At 52.7% G+C, this 24721-nt stretch overlaps 1 protein-coding gene across 5 annotated transcripts in view; it reads right to left on the bottom strand.

Moving 5' to 3' along the window:
- LOC140264980 (bromodomain-containing protein 4-like) overlaps positions 1-23108 on the bottom strand; it is a 50813-nt gene extending 27705 nt beyond the window's left edge. For 2 of the 5 annotated variants that reach the window (XM_072360856.1, XM_072360859.1), the window contains exons 1-6: positions 22210-22331; positions 9004-9098; positions 5561-5677; positions 4011-4329; positions 2675-2812; positions 320-455 (exon numbers count right to left, since the gene is read on the bottom strand). In XM_072360856.1, the coding sequence (XP_072216957.1) occupies positions 320-455; positions 2675-2812; positions 4011-4329; positions 5561-5580 (613 nt within the window). In that variant the 5' untranslated portion in view covers positions 5581-5677; positions 9004-9098; positions 22210-22331. Of the gene's footprint in view, positions 1-319; positions 456-2674; positions 2813-4010; positions 4330-5560; positions 5678-9003; positions 9099-22209; positions 22332-22910 lie in introns of those variants that run through there. The other 3 variants (XM_072360858.1, XM_072360861.1, XM_072360860.1) reach the window with 3 other exon arrangements.
- Positions 23109-24721: the final 1613 nt, after the last annotated feature.

Here is a 24721-nt window from a genome sequence, read left to right as displayed (position 1 = left end):
GGCACACGCTGCTGCCTCATGGTCAACTGCTGGTCAACCACTGGTCAACCCAATGACCATTACTGGCCCTTCTTGACCACCAGGGCACACTGTTGGCTCATGGTCAACTGCTGGTCAACCACTGGCCACCAGGACCCCCAGACCCTTCCCCACAGAGCACCTTTCCACAGCTCAGCCCCAAACCAGGCAGTTCTTCCTCCACATGTGTAGAAGCCTTCTGTGGTTGCAACCACCCCTCCCAGCTCCGTGCCACCACCAAACACGCTACGGCCACAATCCATCTCTTCACCCTGCTCACTGATGAAGATGGGTGCCATACCTGCTTCCTTCCGTGCACGTCCTCTCCCTTTTGTTTGGGCTATCACGATTTCAGTTTCTTCCTGCGTCATTTCGGAGATTTTCTGCAGGAAGAGCTTTTCTAGAGCTTCTGCCATTAAGACTATGTCATCTCCTGGCTGGAGGAATAAGAGAGAATCAATCAGGCAAGGCACTTCTCTACAAACAAAAGGACTGCTGTACTCTAAACAAACCAAACTCAGCACCAAGATTTTGCCTGCTCTTTCCATTTCACAACCAGTTTAATCATAAGGGAAAATTAAAGATGAAACAGAAACAATTCAGAACAGTTTTCTTTTGTGGGATGTGGAACTCTGTGGCTGCAAATTGTAATCCTTATCATCTCCCAGCTTTGCAACTGCTGGAGCTTTTGTACATCGTGATCTTTCTTTGCACTGTTTCCACACAGCTGTCCTGAGCACTCGATATGTGGAAGAGTCCTTGTCCTGAAGTGCTTATAAAGGCACGGAGAGGCGTTGGGTATACTTGTGTATAGCACACAATAGGTGATGGTGGAATAAACCAACCCATGCTGATCACTGCAGGCAGTGCTGCTGCTTTCTGGATGGAGGGAGGAGGAGCAAAAGGGGAAGATGGGAGCATTGAGGTAGAAACTCTTCATGGTGAGAGCAGTGAGGTGCTGGCACTGCTGCACAGAGCTGTGGGTGCCCCAAACCTGGAGGTACCCAAGGCCATTCCATCATCCTATAGTTCTGTCACCTTAGTAGACTCTTCCAGTGCAGCCCATTGTATCATTCTATCACCGTTAAGGTCCCTTCCAAACCAACATATTCCATCATTCCGTGGTTCTGTGATCTCTAAGGCTCCTTACAACACAAGCCGTGCTGCCGCTCTACAGAAAGAAGACTCGGGATCCCTACAGGCTCTGTACGGGATCCTCTCCTCCTGACTTTGTATACACCTTCACAAGGCCAATCCTTGCAGGCTGAGAGAAGGAAGCTCCATGTGCAAAGATTAAGGAAGGTGTGAAGGAGGTTGGTGTGAGGATGGATCCTTTGGAAGTGGGAACCAAAGATGGACATCAACACTTGATTGATGAGCTCTGAATTAATTGGCACGACTGCATGGCACAGGGCTGGATGTTTGCTCTGAAACACATCAGGAATCGATGAGAACTGGAAGAACTGGCCAGGAATGCAATGCAGAAGGCACCAACAAGGCCTGGGAGCTGCTCTGAAGGCTTTCTGCTTTGTTTCACAGCGAGGGAGGGCATCCAACAACCCAACGAGAGACTGATGGCAGACGGGAAGGCACCACAGTGGGACAATGTGGGAAGGTGGCAGCAAACAACGCAGACACGGAGGTATGTGTGGATGGTCTGAAGCCCTCAGAGCCTCATTCCAGTTGTGCTGTGTTGGCTTAAAGAGGCAAAGGCCATGGGCATCGCTTTGAAGGACCAAAACAAGACAAGACAAGAATGCAGAACCCAAATAAAACTGCACTATCTGCAGTAACAAGCGGTGCCTGCCAGGGCCTGGAGTTGTTGTGGGTTAAAGATGAAGTGCAAACCTTGGGAAGCAATTGCAGTGATCACTGTGGATATCAAGGAGGAGTTCTGAGGAAGAAGAGACTTCAGGGAGTGAGGAGTGGAGGAAAGGAGCCATGGAGCTGCCTGCCAGTGCTTCAGCTTGTGTCAATCCAGCTGGAACAACACATCTGGAACAAACTGGGTCTTGTGCAATGGTTCTGAGCGGGGGAAGAGGAGGAGAACGTGGTCAAATGGAGCGAAGGAGAAGAGCTGTGAGGAACAGGGAGGGCAGGAGCTGAGAGGGGACTGAATGAGGGCTGGGCTGCAGGGATGCTGCGCTGGCTGCTGCTGTGAGGACAGCAGTGAAGTCCCCGTCGGTGTCTGTTGCTCCCTGGTTCCTTGGCAGATGAGGAGATGTCTCTGCAGCACACACAGCTCCGAGCAGCATCTGCCTGGTACAGCCTCTGCCAACATGGTGCCTTCCCATCTTTGCAGAGCACCCAAAGGCTGTGCTGACGCTCAGCTCCTTCCCCCAGTCCATCAGTGGTGAATGCAGCGCTCCGTGACATTCCACATCCTTTCCCTGTATCCCAGATGGTTCCATGGCTGTTTACAGAGTGGTTTCCACGATCATTCTGCTGTCTGGAGGGGAATCTTCTGCAGTGCAATGGAAGCAGGGGCGGGCAGGACGTGGCTCCAAGCACTGCTCTCTGCAGCACTGTTTTTATCCCTCCAAAGCACAAAGCTATAACTTGGCTTTTCCAAGAGCTACAAACAACACAACAGACCTACCGAGCCTGTACAAAAACAGCAGAACCCCCTCTGAAAACACGGAGGAGCTCATCGTACCTTATTGTAGATGTAACAGTTTGTAAACATCGTGTTAAAGTCCTGGATACATTCTTGAGCATTCCAGTAGTAGTTATTCTCCAAGCGTTTCTTTATTGTTCCCATGTCCATCGGTGTTTTAATTATCTTATAATAATCCTGCAGAGGGCAGAGAGGCACCAATCAGGGATGAGATCCCCCAAACTCACCTCTATGAGGATCCAAACCTCCTTTTCTCCCAACCCAGACCATTCTCTGAGCTCCACTGCTGCCATTTATTGGGCAAAACCCCACAGAACACAGCAGGAAAAGGGCAGTGGGGAAAGGTGAGGGGTGATGCTGAGGGGTGATGCTGGGATCTCTTTGGGGCTACAGAATCAGTGTCTGGGATCCTAATGGGGCTGAGCGATGGCTAAAACCTGAAACGACTGACCCTGAGGTCGTGCACCCCACGCAGCCACACGTGGAGAAGGAAGGAAATGAGATTCGCTTTCAGCCTCTTAAAGGCATCCAGATAATACAAAGGAAGGTGCTGCTATTTTTAGGCACCGTGGTTAGAAAGGGAGGACTGGAAATGCTGTTGCTATAGAAGCAAAGCTGTCCATGGGTTTCTGCTGCAAAGAATCCAACAGCTCAGGTGATGGATTATGAAGAAATGCTCATCTCCTCTCTGCTCTGCATTGGGGAGGCCCCATCTGCAGCACTGGATCCAGTGCTGGGATTCCCAGCTCAGTGCAGATGGGGAACTCTTAGAGAGGGACCACCCTGTTCCACCTCCATGTCCACAGGAAGAACCAGAGCTCCATCAGCATGGAAAGAAACCAAAGAAACGGAGCCCCCAAAGCTTTAAGAGGGTTCTAAAAGACCCCAGAATGTGAATTGCAACCCAAAGTATCAGCTGCGTGGGGCCACAGCCCAGCTGGAGCTCCTGACCCCACTCCTGGATGTCTGAGGACATCAGTGCTTTTCTGCTGTAAGAAAAGCTGACTTGTTCAGGGTCATTTGGAATGGGATTTCAATGGATGGAGCCTTGGAACAGAGAGGTTGTGGGGTCTCTTTGTCTGGAGAAGCTCCAAACCCAACAGGACATGACTCTACTACACACTGTAGGGAATTGCTATGGGGAGTTTGGAGCCCCAGACTCCAACCCCAATGGCTCTGGGATCCTGTCACCCTAAAAGCCAAACCATCAGCTGATCTAAACTCCAACCCTAGTGGCTCTGGGATCCTGTCACCCTAAAAGCCAAACCATGATCTGAACCTCAGCATCTCCTCCCTAAGCCTTCTTTAGGCACAAAGCTGAACGCCCACCCTCTCCCCTTCCTCCTAAGGGGGAAGAAACCCCACATCTACTCACGGGGAGGTTGAGTTTGACAGCATCCACGGGCTGCTGGAAAGGCCACGCAAACTGATGCTTCCATAGCGTTTTGAGCACCACTTTGAGCAGGTACTGCAGCTGGTTGGTCTGCCGCTTGGGTTTGTTAGGGTTGGAGGTCTCTGGAGGGGGAGGGTTGACGCCGACGGTGCTGCCTTGCTGGGGTTGCGCCTGCGCCTGCGCTGTCGACATCTGGGTAGCTTCCAGGCCGTCACCCATCACTGGCAGGTTTCTCAGTCTCGTCCCGGGGCCGCTCTCTGCAGACATGCTATTGATCCCATTGCATTCCTCACCAGACACCCTGCAAGAGATCAAAAGGGGGGATGGCTCAAATCTTTGCTTTGCATTCAGGGATCGGGACTTGCTTACAAAGGAGCGAGTGGGTTTGGTGAGGTTGGATCAGAGCTCTGCAGCCTTCAAGGTGCTGCTGCAGTGTGTGAGGAAGCACAGCAACCAAAGCGTGCCAGGATTCTGCAGCCTGGGGCAAGAAAGGGTGTTGTGAGACCCCCGTGTGCTGCCTCACCCAGCATTCGGCCCCATAGGGAGCGTTGGTTTCAGCCTTGTTCTCACCTCATCTGCTCAACGTGCTCCATTAGGAACTTTGCTATGGGGCAAAGGAACTTTGCTAAGGAGCAAAGCTGTGGGCACAGAGCTTCAATTCTGGGCAAAAAACCAAAGGTTTGGTTCATATCTGGAAGTGTACAAGGGGCGTTCATCTCAGTTCAGTCCATTGGAGCACTGCAGCTGCCCCCCACCACGCCAGCTCCCCCCACAGAGTGATGCTAAATCCCTTTTGTCAGCTGAGCCTGGAGCTCCTGCAGCACATCAGAGGAACCACGCAGACCCCTCTGGCTTTCGATAGGCAACTCCAACATCATCCTGAAGGCCAAGCAATCGATAACAACACATTTCTATCAGCTCAGAGCCGTCGTTCCAGAGCTTAACTCAGCCTGTGTACCCTTAGAAGCAATGGCAACCACGTCCTGCCTGAGCGGGTGCCCCCCTGAGCGCACCCCAAAGCTGTGTTGGGTCCCTCATGCTGTGTTGGGTCCCTCATGTTTTCACCCTGAGCAAAGGGAGCACGCTGAAGCTTAGCATTAAAGACAACAATGCAGTTTTGTAAGAGACTGAGTCGAGTGGGAGCTCTGCTGTTCCAATGATACCTGAGGAAAGCGAGGAAGGCACCAGCAGCCCTTTGATGCAGCCTTTGGGGTCACAAAGTGCTTTTCTAGCTGTCTGAGAGCTGCTGTTCTCAGCACTGGGATGCCCCACCTGTACTGAGGTGCTGGCAAACATCTGAGCTTTCCTGTGTGCTGCTTTTCTGCCCCATGAACACAGTGCCAGGCCTGGCCTCACACACGGTGTGATTTGGGATGCAACGTGGATTATCTCATTGCCAAATCACTCCAATTCTGCCTCTGAGCTGCGCTGAGCTGAGGCTGGGATGTGTGGCCTGAGGGCCCTTCCCTATGTGACAACTGGTGGCCAAGCAAAAGGAATCCTCTGTACTCACTGCAGGGGGGCTACGTTACCTTGTAGGATACATTGCCATACAATTTTGCCCCAGAAAATGATGCAGGGTCAGAAGTTGCTTGGCTTGTCCATCTATCTTCTGTGGCTTCAGGCACAAATGCCTTTAGATAGTGTATCTGATGAAACAAACAAAGCAATTAATCGGAGGCGTCAGTAACGAAGGCACCTCCATGGATTCGAGCCTTTGGCACATGGCAGAGGTCCACCCTGGGCTGTGAGCAAAGCAAAAGGGGTCTGCAAACACCTCTGGGTCTCTGCAGGCAGAAGTGAGGGGTGGCTGCTGCTGCTGGGGGTTCCTCCTCCCATCCATCACCTCCAGACCCTGTTCTCCCTTTGTTCCCTGTCACAACAGCCCTCCAAGAGGTGAGAGGAAGCCGAGGGTTTTTGTTAATAGAACAGGTCCTAAATGTTTTCATTCCTTCCTCAGCTCTCCCACCCAATAAGGGAGATCCAGAGCTCCAAAAAACACCCCAAGTGAGGTGTAAACCGCAAGTGGGTGCTGCGTAATGTGTGACTCATTGCTATGATATGCAATGCATCACTGTTACAGATGGGACACGGAGTTAAGCACAATCTATGCCTATATAACATGAAATATAGCGCTATAGTCTATAAAATATGAAGTAAGGCATAATCCATGCCCATGTAACGTGTAATATAGCACTGTAATATGTGAGATACAGAATAAGGTATAATATATGGCTATATAGTAGGGCTATAATACATAAACAATGGAATAAGGTTTAATTTATACCTTCATAATACGTAATACAGTACTATACATAAGCTACAGATTAAGGTATAATCCATGTTTATGTTATAAGTAATATAGCACTAGAACATAAAATATAGATTAGGGTCTAAGCTGTGCCTATATAATATGTAATACAGCACTATAATATATAACCTAGAGATTAAGGTTTAATCTATGCCTATATAATGAGTACTATAATGCATAACCTAGAGATTAAGGTCTAACCTATGCCTACATAATGAGTAATATAGTACTGTAATACATAAACTATGGGGTAAGGTATAATCTGTGCATATATAACATGCAGTACAGCACTATAATACATAAAGCATAGATTAAGGAGCAATCTAAGCCTATATAATAGGTATATATAGCACATAAACTGAAGATGAAGGGAGTTCTGTATGGAAACAGGCCGAGGAAGCTCTTTAGAGCTCCAAAGGGCAGCCTGGAGCAACCAGAGGGCAATGCAGGAGGAAGGAGAGCCCAACGCAACGCTACCTCCCTTTCCATGACTGATAACAGAGATAATAATGGGTGATAATAACAGATAAGTGCTGCTATCAATGTCTGAACTTTATCCTTGCCTTCCATTCAGCACCTCTTGCACTCCTGAGGATGCCTGCAGCCCCCAGCTGCTCATTCCTACCTTCTCAAGCTCTGTTTGCATTCCTCCCTGCTCACCCAGCAGCACAGCTTGCAGCAGGAACCACCTCCCTCAATGGCATCCCATTCAAATGAATCTGGTTACTTGTATTTGCAGTCCTCATCCCACTGTCCCACCATTACAAGCTCTTTGCATGTCAATCTCTTAACCATGCCCTGCAGGAAAGGAGGCTGAAATCATCACGGCAGACACAGGCTGCCCTATGGAGCTCTAAAGAGCTCCGTCCAACCTCAGCTACGGAGAAGGAAAACACATTGGAAGCTGATTCAGATTGACAGCAGCTCCTCCCCGTGTTGGTGATGTGATCTGTGTCAGTGGGGAAGAGTAAAGAGGATTCCTTTTCCATCGGACCGATTTAAGCAGCTGCTGAGAGCAGCGCTGGTGATGGCTGGAGCTTCAACATGGTTTGGTGACGGCACTGGGCTGAGTGGTGCAATGATAGGGCAGAAGGAAGGGATGGGATCCAGAGGGATGTGGATAGGATGGAGCAATGAGGCCACACAAAGCTAACCAGGAGGCCATGAGGATGCTTGGAGGTTGGAGCACCTCTGCTGTGTGGATAGGATGAGCTGGAGGTGTGCAGCCTGGGGAGAAAACCTCACTGCATCCTTCCAGGACCTCAGGGGATCTTATAGAGAGTGATGGGATAAATTTAGGTCAGGTGTGAAGGGGAAATTCCTCATTCAGAGGGCAATAAGGCCCCAGTGCTGCTGTCCAGAGCTATGGTGCCCCATCCCTGGAGGTACCCGAGGTTGTGATTGGGGCCCTGAGGTGGCTGTGGGGGCACCCAGCCCACAGCAGGAGTCAGCGTGGGGGGGGGCTTTGGGATCCTTCCAACCCAGCCATGCTGTGATCCCATCATTCTGCTCTAAACAGAGCAAGGTGCAATGCTGGGAGAGGTTCATTTCTTCTGTTCTACGTGATCAGGGCTGCCCCTTGTTTTAAAACAGGAGCCAACCACAGCAGACAGAACACCCTTCCTCAAGCCTGTATCACCTCTCCTAAAGGACCTGCAGGGCCATCTCTTCCTAGGCTCGGCTTGCTGTAAGTCTTGAAGGCCAAAGGTAGCAATGAACTGAGATCAGTCAACATCCACAGCGACACATTCACGTCGTGTCCTGCAGCCTCACACTCGACTCATGTCTATTTCCACCCTTCAGAACAGCAAAGACTGCAGCGAGTGAAGGAGATGCAACGCTTGCTCTGTACTCCAGCCCAGCATTTACAAGACCTGCTCCTCCTTCCCTGGAAAGAGCACATCCCCCTCACCTCCCTTCCCCTCTGTTTTACTTCTTTGCTGCTGCAAAAGCTCCAAGGTCAACGTGTGTGCGTGGTTAAAGCAAAGGGCTTTCCCACAGGAGATTGCAGGAAGCCAATCACCACTCGTGCCTGCATTACGTCCTGCAGAGAACATTCCTCCCACTGCAGGCCTGCCAAAGAATTCAGGTGTCAATGCCAACGAGGGACATTTCAAGCTGAAGTCACACAATAACAATAGTTGGTATCTGGGGGAGTTTTCTAGTTGTTCCCAAGCACTTTGTGGCAGCCTACCAGGAACAGAATGCTTTGGGAGGAGTGGAAGGCACTGAAAAGATGTACAGCAGAATGCATGTGCCATGGGAAGCGAGTGACTTCCAGGTTAGCCTGTGTTTTAAAAGGCCCCCAAAGAGGCCCCAATTAGTGGCCGATCCCAAATTACAGCCCCACCACGTGGAGCTTCCCACCGTGCTGCCATCAGCTCCCTCTGCACGGAGCTGAAGCCGTGTGTGAAGTTATGAGGGTGACAAAGCCGGACCCGGCGTCAGCGTGGCTCCCCATCTGCTCACCCAACCGAGGGCAGAGCCAACAGCACAGCTTACAGAGCAGTAATCCCAGCGCTCCCGCTGCCCTCTGGGTCACCTTTGCTCCTCTCCGTGCCCCAGAAGAGGCATTTCTGACCCCAAACACAAGGAACAGGCTGCACTTTGCCCCCCCCAAAGGCAGCACGCATTCAGTTGCACAGAGAACTTGCTGGGCTTTACCTTAAATCCTTCGACCCTTTGAGGTGTCGGGTGCTGCTCCTTCACCAGCCGAGCCCTCCCACCTCCATTTTTGAGGCTACCGCTGGAAGAAAGATCTGCAAGGAAAAGAAACAGGGTCTTACTTCAGGATGACACCGCATTAAACGGATCTCATTTCAAAGCATCTTCCCCTTTGACTTCTGTTCTCCCTGTTTTTGATGTAAAAGAAGAAGGGAGTGGGATAAGCTGCAGCAACCCGTGTGCAGCTCTCCCTGAAGACGTTCCTGCAGCACAGAGGGAAGGCCTTCATTTCAATCCAGGAGTGATGCACCCCATAAGTCAGCTCAGCACATCCCCAAGGCGAAGGGAAGAGTCCAGATCAGCTCCGTGGAACCGGTTGCTGGGTAATTACCAGCAGGCACTAATTGCTGTTTTAGTGCTGGGTTTTAAGGTTATGGTTTTAGCTGTCATTAATGCACGCACACAAGAGGGCTGTCACAGAACAACCCCTCTAACAGCACACGTTCCTGGATCAGACATAGGGATGTGTGGGGCCATAGGGATGCACTGGGGCCACAGGGATGCACTGGGGTCATAGGGACGCACTGGGGCCACAGGGATGCATGGGGTCATAGGGATGCATGGGGCCCATAGGGATGCATGGGGCCCATAGGGATGCACTGGGGCCACAGGGATGCATGGGGCCCATAGGGATGCACTGGGGCCACAGGGATGCATGGGGTCATAGGGATGCACTGGGGCCACAGGGATGCATGGGGCCCATAGGGATGCACTGGGCCCATAGGGATGCATGGGCCCCATAGGGATGCATGGGGCCCATAGGGATGCACTGGGGCCCATAGGGATGCATGGGGCCATAGGGATGCACTGGGGCCATAGGGATGCACTGGGGCCCACAGGGATGCATGGGGCCCACAGGGATGCATGGGGCCCATAGGGATGCACTGGGCCCATAGGGATGCACTGGGCCCATAGGGATGCATGGGGACACAGGGGTGAAAGGCAGAACTTGAACTGTCCCAACCGAGGGCTTAAAGGCTGAGATTCATTTCCCTGCAATGTATGAGGCAGAACTGGGGCTAAGGGGCACAGGGATGCAAGGCAGCTGTTCCCAGTATGTGGTTGTAGCAAAGATCTTGGCTCCTGAACACAACCCCATCAGCAAAAGGCCTGCAAGGAGCACCCCATTGCCTGCAGAACAGGATGGGACCCACAGTGCCATTCTGTGATCTGTAAGGACCCACCCAACCCATCTTAGTTAGATCCACCTGGACCCCCAACAACAAGACACTCTTTGATGGGATGCTTTAAGTTTTGCTTGAAAGCAACTGCAAGCAAACACAGCCAGGAAAGCACAAAGCCCTCACACAGCACAGAACAGGGAACGCTTCACTCCAGGTTCATCACATACAGAACTGTCAGGGCTGTGCCCTCAGGCTTTCCCTGGCTCCAGCACAACAAGGTGATAAAGAGTCACAAGAGCTGCTGTTTCCCACACGCTGCACTTGGGTTTCATGAGCTCAAGCTGTTGCTGACGCAAGAAGCGTTGCTTTACCACCAGGATTGCAAAGCAGGATGGAAGCTGCTGTGCCTGAATCCAAACCCAAAGCTTCAGTTTCACGGCGCTGTGGGGAAATCCCAACTCTCCAAACAGCTCAGGGGTGAAAGGGAGAAGTGCTGACACGTGATCCAAAGAGAAATGTGCGTGTCAGGGCTATTGGCAGCGCTAATCATCAGACAAAGTCCAAGGCTGCTCGAGCACCCAGCCAACGCGCTTTGCTTTCCATGCACATCTCGCCTTCAGAGCAACCAAAGGGGAATTAATCCCACCCCGGGACCTCAACACCCAAAGGGGATTTAAGATGATGGAAGCACACAGTGGGTTGGGTTGGAAGGGCCTTCAAGGGTTATGGAATCATGGGTTGGGTTGGGTTGGAAGGGCCTTCAAGGGTTATGGAATCATGGAATGGGTTGGGTTGGAAGGGTCCTCAAAGGTCATAGAATCATGGAATGGGCTGGGTTGGAAGGGTCCTCAAGGGTTGTGGAATCATGGAATGGGTTGGGTTGGAAGGGTCCTCAAAGGTCATCACAGAACAGTTTGTGTTGGAAGGGTCCTCAAAGGTCATGGAGTCACACAACAGATTGAGTTAGAAGGGTCCTCCAAGATCACAGAATCAAGGAATGAGTTGGGTTGGAAGGGCCCTCAAGGGTTGTGGAATCATGGAATGGGTTGGGTTGGAAGGGCCCTCAAAGGTCATGGAATCATGGAATGGGTTGGGTTGGAAGGGTCCTCAAGGGTCATCACAGAACAGTTCGGGTTGGAAGGGTCCTCAGACATCATGGAGTCACATAACAGGTTGAGTTAGAAGGGTCCTCCAAGATCACAGAATCATGGAATGAGTTGGGTTGGAAGGGTCCTCAAAGGTCATCACAGAACAGTTTGGGTTGGAAGGGTCCTCAGACATCGTGGAGTCACATAACAGGTTGAGTTGGAAAGGTTCTCAAAGGTCACAGAATGGGCTGGAAGAGTCCTCCAAGATCACAGAATGGTTGGAAGGGTCCTCAAAGATCACAGAATCATGGAATGGATTTGGTTGGAAGGGTCCTCAAACATCATGGAGCCAAACAACAGGTTGGGTTGGAAAGGTCCTCAAAGGTCACAGAATGGATTGGGTCAGAAGGGTCCTCCAAGATCACACAATCATGGAATGGGTTGGGTTAGAAGGGTCCTCAAAGATCACAGAATGAGTTGGAAGGGTCCTCAAAGACCACAGAATGAATTGGGTGGGAAGGGTCCTCAAAGATCACAGAATGAGTTGGAAGGGTCCTCAAAGAACACAGAATGAATTGGGTTGGAAGGGTCCTCAAAGATCACAGAATGAGTTGGGTTGGAAGGGTCCTCAAAGATCGCAGCACCATGGGATCACGGTGTGGTTGGAAGGGACCTCACAGCACAAGGAGATGAATGCTTTGGATTAGGAGTGTCTGCTGGCACAGGGGACATGGGCTGCCCATGCTCTGAGCACTGCCTCACATTCCCCTTATAGCCACAGCAGGGCTGTGCTGTGGGCAGAGGGGAGCTCACACAACACCCCATCGTGCACACAGCTTCAAAGCAAGCAGAAAGGTGAGGCTGCCTGTGTAGAAACCCACAAACACCAAACAGCAAATAGGGAACAGGAGGATCCGACATCAAATGGAGTTGTTGCCATCCAGCACAACCATTCGTCACCATTTGGGGGTATCAAGCAATGGGATCTGACTCAGTTTGCCCATCACCACCCAGCACAACCACTGTGTTGGGGTTACAGGCACAGAAGGGCCAACAAAGCAGTGGATAGCACAGAGGAACCAGCACGTTCCATAGGGGAACTGGGAGTTACAGCATCAGGGCTGCTCACAGGCCACTAATGAGTGCTTTTCGAGCATATAAATGAACCAGCACAAGGCTACTCCACTCACTCACACTCCCTCCTGCCTCGCAGGCACGTTCCCTAACGCTCAGCATGCATAATGCCACACATCTGCCCTGAACCAGCTGCAGTCCAGACAACACCAATGTCAGCCCCAAACCCCACACAGCGCCGTGCTTGGAGGGTAAACACAGCAATTTGCTGCAGCAGGAACACCTAACAATGCCTCTCTATGAGACTGAGTCGTTCCCATTTGAAAGCAAGACAATGGATGGGTATGGCAGCTGTGCAGCTGATTCAAACCTGAAGGTGACCCGAGGGCAAAGCCAGGGTGCTGTGACAGCTTATCCAAGGGGATTGAATGGGGGTGGGGGGGTTGGGGGGGCTGGGAGTGAGGGGAGGGCACAGCTGGGTGATGCTCCATAAGCAGAGCCAGGAGGAGGGGGCAGCCACAGCTGGGTAAAGCAGAGCCAAAAAGCCATTGGGAATGCATCGTTCTGGTGATATGAGGAACCTGGTTGGTGGTTGGAGATGTGAAATCATAGAGCTGTAGAATACGTTGGGTTGGAAAGGTCCTTAAAGATCACAGAACCATAGCATGGTTGGGTTGGAAAGGTCCTTAAAGATCACAGAACCACGGCATGGTTGGGTTGGAAAGGTCCTTAAAGATCACAGAACCATGGCATGGTTGGGTTGGAAGGGTCATTAAGACCACAGCCACAGAATTACAGCCACGGTTGGGTTGAAAGGGACCCCAAAGCCCCTCAGTCTCAATCCTGCCGTGGGCTGGGTGCCCCCCATCAGCTCAGGCAGCCCCCAGGCCCCACTTGTGGCTCTGAGCACCTCCGGCCACGCTCCAACCAGCAGAGCACACAGCACAGCAGGAGTTCATTCCATGCAGAGAGGCTCTGATGCTGGCACAGCCATCGCTCAGGTGAAGGAACACAGAGCACATTTCTGCTCCTGCTGCCAAAGGGAGCAAAGCGAGCCGGGCACCGAGCGCAGGTCAACACGGCCCAAGAACACCACAGCCATCAATGAGGGTGTTTGGTTAACGAGTAACCCAACCTCAGCTGTCAGCCAGAACAGCCTTCCTTGGCCCCTCAGCAGCAAGGTGTGGGGGGAAGCCTCCTCATAGGCACGCAGGGATCGGGATTACTCAGTGCTGAAGCGTTCCAGCTCATCCGTACCACGGAGAGAACGGCTCCAATGGTAACAAACCAACTCGTGTGCCAGCTCTGAGCACCCGAGACGACTCAATGCTCCTGGAATTGCACAGCTAAAGCCATGAGCTGGCATTAACGGCGCTGAATGAGCTCCAAGCCATCCCCAGGAATCCGGTGAGGAGTCAGGAATGCCTGCTTGGGCTCCCAGCCGCCCCAACAGCCGTGGCAGGCGACCAGGAATGGAGCAGTGATGTGGTTTGGGGTTGATAAAGCCATAAGTTAATTACGAGTGGGCCAACGTGGGGCTGAGCGGAGCCACCTCCAGCTCAGTGGTAGAGATGGGGAGGAACGGAGCTGCCGCACCGCAGAACACGTGTTGAGCATCCCTGACACAAACAGGACACCACAAAACACACGCAGGGACACGGAGCTGCCTGCAGTCAGCTCAGTCACAAACCTACACCCGAGCTGCATTCAGCCTCCACGAATCCCTCAGGCCAATTCTGCAGCAGAAATGCAGCTCTCTATGATGGGACAGCACTCAGAGCAAGCTGGTATTTACCTACGGGAAGCCCAGCGAGCTGCTGGCTGCTCACAGCCCCCACCAGGAGCTTTATACACTCAAAGTGTCCGTGCTCACAGCTGTAGCTGCTCAGTTCTCCAGCTCTGATCCATCTGGAATCACCAATTTCACTCCTACTCACATTGAAGCAGCACGGGTTGCAGAACCACCACCTTCCCCAGCAGAAGCTGAGCGTGTTCGTTCCTACCTGGAGCTGCGAGTTCACCTTCAGCTGGGATCGACGAGGAAAAGCTCACCCTGTGCTTTTGGATCTGCTGCTCCTCCAGCACCCGGCTGCAGTCAGAGCACGGGGCTCCAGGAGCTGAGGTGGGAAGGGCGAGCCAAGGTCAGAGCCGAAGCAGCAGATAAAAAAGAGTCAGGGCGAAAGGAAAACATGTGAAAAATGTGAAAAATGCCGCGTGCTTCGCTGGTTCAGTCTGTTCTGAGCAGGAAAACCACGTCCCGTGCAGCGGGGCCGTCACGCCGTCAGAGCTGCTGCTCCCCTTGGGCTCAAAGGAGGATGCTCCCTTCGTGTCAGGGCAGTGAGAGCTGGAAGTCATCCTGTGCCCCAGCAGCACCGTGCTGCGATGGCTGCGGTGATGAGGTGCTGTTGGTGCAGCTCTTCCCTCCTGCACAGCATGGGAATGGAGATATCCCTATGGAAGTGAGCCTGGAGAGCAGCACTGAGCCATCCAGTGGGGTTGGAGAGCAGCAATGCACTCTGGATATTCACCTTCTGCAGCATTGAGCCATGCAATGGGGGCTGGAGAAGGGCAACATGCTCTGGATATCCACCTTCTGCAGCACTGAGCCATCCAATGGGGGCTGGAGAGAAGCAACACTCTGGATATTCACCTTCTGCAGCACTGAGCCATGCAATGGGGGCTGGAGAGCAGCACTGAGCCATCCAGTGGGGGCTGGAGAGCAGCAACGCACTCTGGATATTCACCTTCTGCAGCACTGAGCCATGCAACGGGGGCTGGAGAGCAGCACTGAGCCATCCAGTGGGGGCTGGAGAGCAGCAACGCGCTCTGGATATTCACCTTCTGCTCCTCTGGCTCTGCAGATAGTTGGAATTTCCCCCTCTGAAAGCAGCTCTGCAAACAGCCAGCTGGCAAGGCAGGCAGTGTTTGTAAATCCATGCATCTCCCAGCAGCAAACAGCAGCCGTGGGTTTGGTGGAATGCGAGATGGGCTGCAGGGAGCTCTTGCTTCCAGGACAGCGTTGGATGAGCACAGGAAGAAGCAGGACGAGGCATGGAAGCACCTCAAACCCAAACAGAGCCCTGAGCAGCCCCTCCTCACCCACATTCATCTGCTTGGGGGCTCCCAGAGCTGCTCCCATTGACCTTCAGCCCATGGTGGGGGGGCTGCAGGGCACACTTGGGGGGCTGCTCTGGAGGAACACATGGGTCTGTGGGGTGAGGAGCTGCAGCATCGAGCCCAGGGGTTGCCCTCTTCAATGCAGAGGATGATATTCACACACAGTCATGATTCCTGAGCTCTCGACATGTTGGTTATTTCACCCCCTGTAGTCCCCCTGCTCCCAATGTGGGGTACTTGCTCAATAAAGCTGCCCATAAACCCCATGGACACCAAGCAGAGCCTTCCTCATGGTTCTCCCAACATCATTGAGCTGCACAGCACCGGGACCAGGCACAGGGTTGGGTCATAGGAGCACAAGGCAGGCGATCTCAGCCCATTGCAGCTCCTTTTTTCACTGCTTTGCCCGCTTTAGGCAGAAAACGATCCCATAAAACCACTTGTTCTTCTCCTCCGGATCCATTTCTTCCAGCTTCCCCCTCCCAATAAGCAAACAGGCAGCCCCAGCTCCATGCAACTGAGATTTAAGTGCTGTTTTCATCAGCAAGCAGGACCCGATCCCGCCTGCACGCCTCCCCTCTTTTGTATCTCAGTTATTAAACATTAAAGCCGGCGCTGGCAGACAACAATTAAATTAAGCTGACACGACGCTGTAAAAGGCTGTTTAATTGCACAAGTACCCAGGTTCGTTTGAACATGTAATTACTTAATTACGGGAGCGCAGGTTTAACGTTATATTCAGATTTTTACCAGCGCGCCGTTCGTTATGAGGGTGATTTTAGCCAACACAGCTCCCATTCCAACAGCTTGCAGTGAGAGAATGGGATGGGAAGGTCCTTAAAGATCATGGAATGGGATGGGAAGGTCCTTAAAGATCATAGAATGGGTTGGGAAGGTCCTTAAAGATCATAGAATGGGTTGGGAAGGTCATTAAAGATCATAGAATGGGTTGGGAAGGTCCTTAAAGGTCACGGAATGGGATGGGAAGGTCCTTAAAGATCATGGAATGGGTTGGGAAGGTCCTTAAAGATCATGGAATGGGTTGGGAAGGTCCTTAAAGATCACGGAATGGGTTGGGAAGGTCCTTAAAGATCATGGAATGGGATGGGAAGGTCCTTAAGAATCACAGAATGGGTTGGGAAGGTCCTTAAAGATCATAGAATGGGTTGGGAAGGTCCTCAAAGATCACGGAATGGGTTGGGAAGGTCCTTAAAGATCATAGAATGGGTTGAGAAGGTCCTCAAAGATCACAGAATGGGATGGGAAGGTCCTCAAAGATCACGGAATGGGTTGGGAAGGTCCTTAAAGATCATAGAATGGGTTGGGAAGGTCCTTAAAGATCATAGAATGGGTTGGGAAGGTCCTTAAAGATCATAGAATGGGTTGGGAAGGTCCTTAAAGATCACAGAACCATTGAATGAGTTGGGAAGGTCCTCAAAGGTCACAGAACTGTTGAATGAGTGAGGTTGGGAAGGTCCTCAAAGATCACAAAAACATAGAATGGGTTGAGTTCAAAGGGTTATAAAAGATCACAGATTGGGTTGGGTTGGAAAGGTCCTCAAAGTTCATGGAATGGGTTGGAAAAGACCTTAAAGACCATAAATGCATGCAGTGATAGAATGGGTTGGGTTGGAAGGGACCTTTAAAAGAGCCAATAAGTGATTGGATGGATTGGGTTGGAAGGTCCTTGAAGATCACAGAACCATGGAGTGGGTTGGAAGGGACCTTAAGGGGCAGCGAACCATGGAGCAGTGCTAAGGTTGGAAGGGTCCTTGAAGATCACAGAACCATGGAGTGGGTTGGGCTGGAAGGGACCTTGAGGGTCACAGAACCTTAGGATGGGTTGGAAAGAACCTTAAAGACCACAGAACTGGGGGATCACAGCATGGTTTGGGTTAGAAGGGTCTTTAAAGACCACAGAGCCATGGCATCGCAGCATGGCTTGGATTGGAAAAGACTTTGAAGACCACAGGAACCATTGGAAAGGATTTTCATGATCACAGAATTACAGAACCATAGCATGATTTGGGCCAATAGGACCCCTGAATATCATAGAACCACAAAATGGGTTGGGTTGGAAGGGTCCTCAAAGGTGTCAGAATAATGGAATGGGTTGGAAGGGTCTTCAAAGGTCATAGATCCATGGAATGGGTTGGAAGGGTCCTCAAAGCTCACAGAATGATGCAATGGGTTGGAAGGGTCCTCAAAGGTCACAGAATGATAGAATAGGCTGGAAGGGTCCTCAAAGGTCATAGAATGATGCAATAGGTTGGAAGGGTCCTCAAAGGTCATCGAATGATGCAATGGGTTGGGTTGGAAGGGTCTTCAAAGGTCATAGATCCATGGAATGGGTTGGAAGGGATTCAAAGGATTACAGAATCCTAGAATGGGTTGGAAGGGTCCTTAAAAGTCAAAGAACCACAGAATGGGTTGGGTTGAATGGATCCTTAAAGATCACAGCACCATGCGATCAGAGCACGATTGAGTTACAAGGACCCCAAACATCCCCCCCAGCCCCACCTCTGCCATGGGCTGCACAACCCCCACCTGCTCAGCCTGATTCCCATCCCACAGCTCTGGGCCTCACCACCCCCTGGGTAAAGAACTCCCCCTTACATCAAACCTATGTTTCCTCTCTTTGAGCTTCAAGCCATTCCCCCCTCGTCCTGTTACGATCCCTGCCGTTATAGGGGCAGGCAGGGCTAGGACAAGGGGGAACTGCTTTCCACCACCCTCCTCTCAGCCCCCTGCGAACACGCTCAGATGCCACCCAACGTGTTTATTTATCTCTTGGGTGACTTGACACGCAAAGCAAAACCACAACGGAACCAAACATTCCATCAGTGCAAAGGAGGAACCACGTGAGTGGAACACGAGAGCGAGAGAGAGAGAGAGAGCGCTTCCAAGCCAACAACCCTCCAGATGGAGGGGGAAGAAAGAAAGTGAATTGCAGCCGGTGTGGAGGAAAAGCAGCTGTTGGGGGTTTGTTGCACCCAATGTGCTCACTGTGCTTATTTACCAGCAATAAAGGAAAGCAAAGAGCTCCAAGGGCAGCGGAGCTGAGGAAGGTTGCGCTTCTTTCTGCATGCAGAGCAGCAGGAAAAGCTGGAGGAGGTTCCCAATAGGAACCCTGTGCAATAAGGCAGGAATAAACGTCCCCAATCCCAAACACAGCTTCCTATTTCCGGGATGGAGACTGCAGGGTTTCAGCTTTCAGGATATTCACCCACGTTCTCATGGCTGCTCCAAGTTCCTGTTTTGCTTTTCGGAGCTGTTCTGGATCTCCCTGGATCCGAAGCATCATCCGGTTCTGGTAGAGCCTGAGCTCATTAGGAAGGGGGGGTTAATTAACAGCTGAGCGCATCCTAAAGCAACAAACCCCCCCTTTCTTGTAGGGGGGCACACAGAGCTGCAATAAGCTGCAATAAGCTGCAATAAGCTGCAATAAACTGCAATAAGCCCAGGGTTTGCTTTGTGATGGGAGCTGACGGCAGCACTTCGGCTGCTGAGCCCACACAACCCGACGTCGGGTCCTTCCAGCTGCATCAAAGCCCTTTTTGTGTCCCCATAAACCCCAACAGCGTCGTGGCCTCCGTCGCTGTTACACGTGTGGGCCTCTCCAACCCCAGGCAGGGAAGTTGTGGCCATAAAAGCATCATTTGATGACAGCAATAACAAGAAATAATCCCAACCGCGGGGAACTCCTCCTCCCCGAGCAGCAAAGCTTCACCTCCAACCCACAGCACGGAGCTGACTGCAGCCCTCAGAGCAAGAAAATGCTCCCAAACAGCCCCAAAAAGCAGATGGAAAACGATGCAACCGGGAGTTAACGGAGCAAGAAGGGCACGGGGCAGGTCTGCTGCCTTGCAAACAGCCTTCCATCCCATGCATGCATAGGATTGGTGCTAACGAGGGCTCCTAACGGCCAGTCCCCTCCCTTTCAAGCCAGGCTTATCATCAGATAACACAGCAGCAACAGTTACTCGGCCTCCAAAGTAATTAACACAGCAAAACAAAGCAGGGAAGCCCCATATCTCAATGCTGACTATAAGGGGGGGGTTGGGGGCTGCCCTTCCAGCACAGCCCCCCATTCCTTTCCCCATCTCATGGGGCTGGTTTCCATCAGCATGACTTCAAATAGGCCAAGAGGAACACGACTCACATCCACGCTCAGTGCCTTGGGATGGGAAAGGAGAGCAGGGAATTGAGGGCTGAGCTTAAAGCTTCAGCCTTTGGGATCCCATCGGCCCTATGAGGGCTTTGGGTATGGAAACCTCTTAAGTAAAGCTTATATTTGAGGTACGACGACCCCAAAACCACAACAAACAACCCCAAAATTGCTGAAAGGAGCACATAGAACTCAATGGAACAGCTTCGGGTGAGGCATCACACACCATAGGGCCAACATATCCATCAGCATCGCTCCTTCCAGCCCATTAATGCCCTATTTCAGACTATAACCCACCATTCCACCCCATTAACACCATATAACCCACCAGCAGCACTCCCTGCTCTGCTTTAAGCCAATGCCAGAGCATTTAATGCAGCACAAACACAGAATATATACATATATATAGGGGGGAACCCAGCTGAAGGGTATGGGGCTATAGGGGCAGAACATATATATGGGGGGGAAACCAGCTGAAGGGTATGGGGCTATAGGGGCAGAATATATATATATGGGGGGAACCCAGCTGAAGGGTATGGGGCTATAGGGGCAGAATATATATATATGGGGGGGGACCCAGCTGCTGGATATGGGTCTATAGGGGCAGAATATATATATATGGGGGGGGACCCATCTGAAGGGTATGGGTCTATAGGGGCAGAATATATATATATGGGGGGGAACCCAGCTGAAGGGTATGGGGCTATAGGGGCAGAATATATATATATGGGGGGAACCCAGCTGAAGGGTATGGGGTTATAGGGGCAGAATATATATATATGGGGGGGATCCAGCTGAAGGGTATGGGGCTATAGGGGCAGAATATATATATATATGGGGGGGATCCAGCTGAAGGGTATGGGGCTATAGGGGCAGAGTATATATATATGGGGGGGAACCCAACTGCAGGGTATGGGTCTATAGGGGCAGAATATATATATATGGGGGGGAACCCAGCTGAAGGGTATGGGGCTATAGGGGCAGAATATATATATATGGGGGGGGGACCCAGCTGAAGGGTATGGGTCTATAGGGGCAGAACATATATATATGGGGGGGGATCCAGCTGCAGGGTATGGGGCAATAGGGGCAGAATATATATATATGGGGGGAACCAGCTGAAGGGTATGGGGCTATAGGGGCAGAATATATATATATATATGGGGGGAACCCAGCTGAAGGGTATGGGTCTATAGGGGCAGAATATATAGATATGGGGGGAACCCAGCTGAAGGGTATGGGGCTATAGGGGCAGAATATATATATATGGGGGGGACCCAGCTGAAGGGTATGGGGCTATAGGGGCAGAATATATATATATATGGGGGGGACCCAGCTGAAGGGTATGGGGCTATAGGGGCAGAATATATATATATATATGGGGAGAACCCAGCTGAAGGGTATGGGGCTATAGGAGCAGAATATATATATATATATAGGGGAGAACGCTGCTGAAGGGTATGGGTCTATAGGGGCAGAATATATATATATGGGGGGATGGGAACCCAGCTGAAGGGTATGGGTCTATAGGGGCAGAGTATATATATATGGGGGGGAACCCAGCTGCAGGGTATGGCCTATAGGGGCAGAATATATATACATGGGGGGAACCCAGCTGAAGGGTATGGGGCTATAGGGGCAGAATATATATATATGGGGGGTACCCAGCTGAAGGGTATGGGGCTATAGGGGCAGAATATATATATATATGGGGGGGGGAACCAGCTGAAGGGTATGGGGCTATAGGGGCAGAATATATATATATGGGGGGGAACCCAGCTGAAGGATATGGGTCTATAGGGACAGAATGTATATATATGGGGGGGAACCCAGCTGCAGGGTATGGGGCTATAGGGGCAGAACATATATATATGGGGGGGGATCCAGCTGCAGGGTATGGGGCAATAGGGGCAGAATATATATATATGGGGGGAACCAGCTGAAGGGTATGGGGCTATAGGGGCAGAATATATATATATATATGGGGGGAACCCAGCTGAAGGGTATGGGGCTATAGGGGCAGAATATATATATATATATGGGGGGGAACCAGCTGAAGGGTATGGGGCTATAGGGCCGAATATATATATATATATATATGGGGGGGAACCCAGCTGAAGGGTATGGGTCTATAGGGGCAGATTATATATATATGGGGGGAACCAGCTGCAGGGTATGGGGCTATAGGGGCAGAATATATATATATGGGGGGGACCCAGCTGAAGGGTATGGGTCTATAGGGGCAGAATATATATATATATGGGGGGGGACCCAGCTGCAGGGTATGGGTCTATAGGCGCAACGCTGGTTGGATGGGGGGGGGGGCCGCGCTGCTCGGCTCTTCTCACCCCAGCAGCTCCAAGTCTCCGCCCCCCTCCGCCCCCCCACCCCGCGGCCGGGCCTACACCGCCCCGATCCCCCCCCACTCCCCGCACGGCGCTACGAGGCCCGCCGGCCTCACAGGCGGAACCCAACGGCCTCCCGGCGGCCCTGAGGGCAACGGAACCGCCCCCCGAGGCCTTCCCAGCGGCTCCGAAGCGCCGAGAAAGAGCCGGGTCCGGCGGGAGCCACTCACCGGCGCTGCGGAAGGGGACGGAGGGAGAGGGCCGCGAGACGACGGCGGCTGTGAAGGCCTCGCCCGCCGCCGCTTCCTCCCGAGGGCCGCGGACAAAATGGCGGCGGCCGGAAGTGCCCCGCGCTCCGCCCCGCCCCGCGCCCCGCACTCTGCGCACCGCCCCGCGCCGACGGTGCAGCCCCAGGGGCCGCCGTACGCCAACGGCGTAGCGGAGGCCGCGCCGAGCGTCACCGCGGGCGCTTCCCCTTCCTCAGCGCTACGCAAACGGCGCGGCGGGGGTTACGCAGTTAGCGGAACGCTCAGGGGAGGGGCGGGAGGGCCAGGCGCGGCCCCGGAGCTCCGCTCGTCGCTCGGAGCGCAGCGGGTGCCGCCCCGGAGCCGCCTTCCCCCTTAAGCAGAGCGCTGCGCACTTTGCGTGGAGGCGTGAAAAATACGGCCTACGCAGGGTGGCGCGTGACCCTCGCTACGCCAACAGCGGCGCGCTCCGCGCCTCGCGCCCCTCATTACGCCGTTGGCGCAGCGCGCCCCGACCTCCGCCCCGCACTTTGCGTAGCGCTCCCTGACGCAGCGGCCGCGTTACGCAATGCGGGCTACGCCAGCGGGGCGACGTAAGCGCGGATGTGAATAGCGTAACTCCCCCCCCACACACACCCAACCCTTAGGCCGTCGCCGCGCCCCTCGCCGTATAGGCCCGAACTCACCTCAGGCGCCCGGAGGCGCCGCTTCGGGCCCGGCCGAGCCGCCCTCCCGCCACCGGGACCCGGGAGGCGTCGCGGAGCGGTCGGGGAGGAGGAGGAGGGGGGCGGGGGGAGCGGCTCCGAGGGGCAGCGGTCCGGCAGCGGCGCCGCACTGACCTCACCGCGCTGCAGCGACGTCACGGCGCCGCCGCGCCACGCCCACAGCGGGCTCAAGCCACGCCCACCGCGAGCTCAAGCCACGCCCACCGTGGGCTCAAGCCACGCCCTGTTGAGTGACGTCACACTGGGTGGGGAAAGTGGGCGGGGCGAAGCGGGAAAGGGCGTTCCCGCGCGCGGGGAATGGGGGCGGGAAATGAGGGGTAATGGAGGGAAAAGGGGGGTCGGTGCACGGAGATGGAATGGAAAGGGCTGGGGAGGCTGCGATGAGCGGGGTGTCCTGTGTGGGAGCGGGCGGGGGTGCAAAGCCCGGGCGGTGAATGGGATGCGATCTCCCGCCGTGAGGGCCGAAGGGAGGGGGAAAGCTGCCAGGGGGCCGCCATTACGCTGAACTCTCGCGGGACTTCGCGAGAAAACGCGCGCGGGAGCAACACAGGCGGCCGCCATTTCCTTCGACGACCGGAGGTGCTGTTCTCGCGAGAGTTCCCGGTGAGAGGGGTAGCCGCGCTCTCGCGAGATTGTTCTTGGTGGGGGGCGGGTGGGGGGGGTTGATCTCGCGAGAGTTCGCGGGGAGAGGCGCCATTTTCTTCCCTGTCAGGAGGAGGCGCTGAGGAGCGGGGTCGGATCGCGCTGCGGGTCTGAAGGCCGCAATGGAAACCGAGGGGTCCGGGTATAAAAGGAACCGAAAGTGACAAGGGATGAGGAGAAAGAACGGCTTAAAATCGCTGTGTGCCGCCTTTTAGGCCGATTCGGTACAAGGAGTGAAGATTTCCCCCCCCCCTCCTCAGGTAGAAGGAGGCAATGAGGGGGGATGGATTCACCACAGGCAAGGAGCAAGATGGATCTGTTAATATAGAAGCTGTATCTGTCCATATAGAAGCTGGATCTGCTAATATAGAAGCTGTATCTGTCCGTATAGAAGCTGTATCTGTCCGTATAGAAGCTGTATCTGTCCATATAGACGCTGTATCTGTCCATATAGAAGCTGTATCTGTCCATATAGAAGCTGTATCTGTCCATATAGAAGCTGTATCTGTCAATATAGAAGCTGTATCTGTCCGTATAGAAGCTGTATTTGTCAATATAGAAGCTGTATCTGTCCATATAGAAGCTGTATTTGTCAATATAGAAGCTGTATCTGTCCATATAGACGCTGTATCTGTCAATATAGACGCTGTATCTGCTAATATAGAAGCTGGATCTGTCCATATAGAAGCTGTATCTGTCAGTATAGAAGCTGTATCTGTCAATATAGAAGCTGTATCTGTCCGTATAGAAGCTGGATCTGTCAATATAGAAGCTGGATCTGCTAATATAGAAGATATTTGGCCTATGTGCCCATATGAGCCTTTTGAAGAGGCACATAGAGGATATTTAGGGGTTTTTTGCCTCAAATAAGCTAAAATAGCACCAATTTGAGGGGCCTGATGAGCTTTAATGGAGTGCTGTGTCTAAATACAGAGCCCTCAGTACAAGAAGACAGTGAGCTGGTGGGAAGGATCCATAGGAAGACCATGGAGATGATGATGAAGCTGCCAACCTGGCCTTGAGACACCTCCAAAGATGGACGGGGCAATCCAGCAACCTCTTGTAGCCATTCAGTCTCACCGACGGGCTCCTATAAAGAGACGTCGCCTCTTGCACATCTAACCTCGATC

Source organism: Excalfactoria chinensis, unplaced genomic scaffold (genome assembly GCF_039878825.1).
Source record: "Excalfactoria chinensis isolate bCotChi1 unplaced genomic scaffold, bCotChi1.hap2 Scaffold_369, whole genome shotgun sequence".
In the NCBI taxonomy this organism is placed as follows: Eukaryota; Metazoa; Chordata; class Aves; order Galliformes; family Phasianidae; genus Excalfactoria; species Excalfactoria chinensis.
The sequence above is the reverse complement of the archived record's forward strand: the minus strand, read 5'-3'. Positions and strand labels throughout refer to the sequence as shown.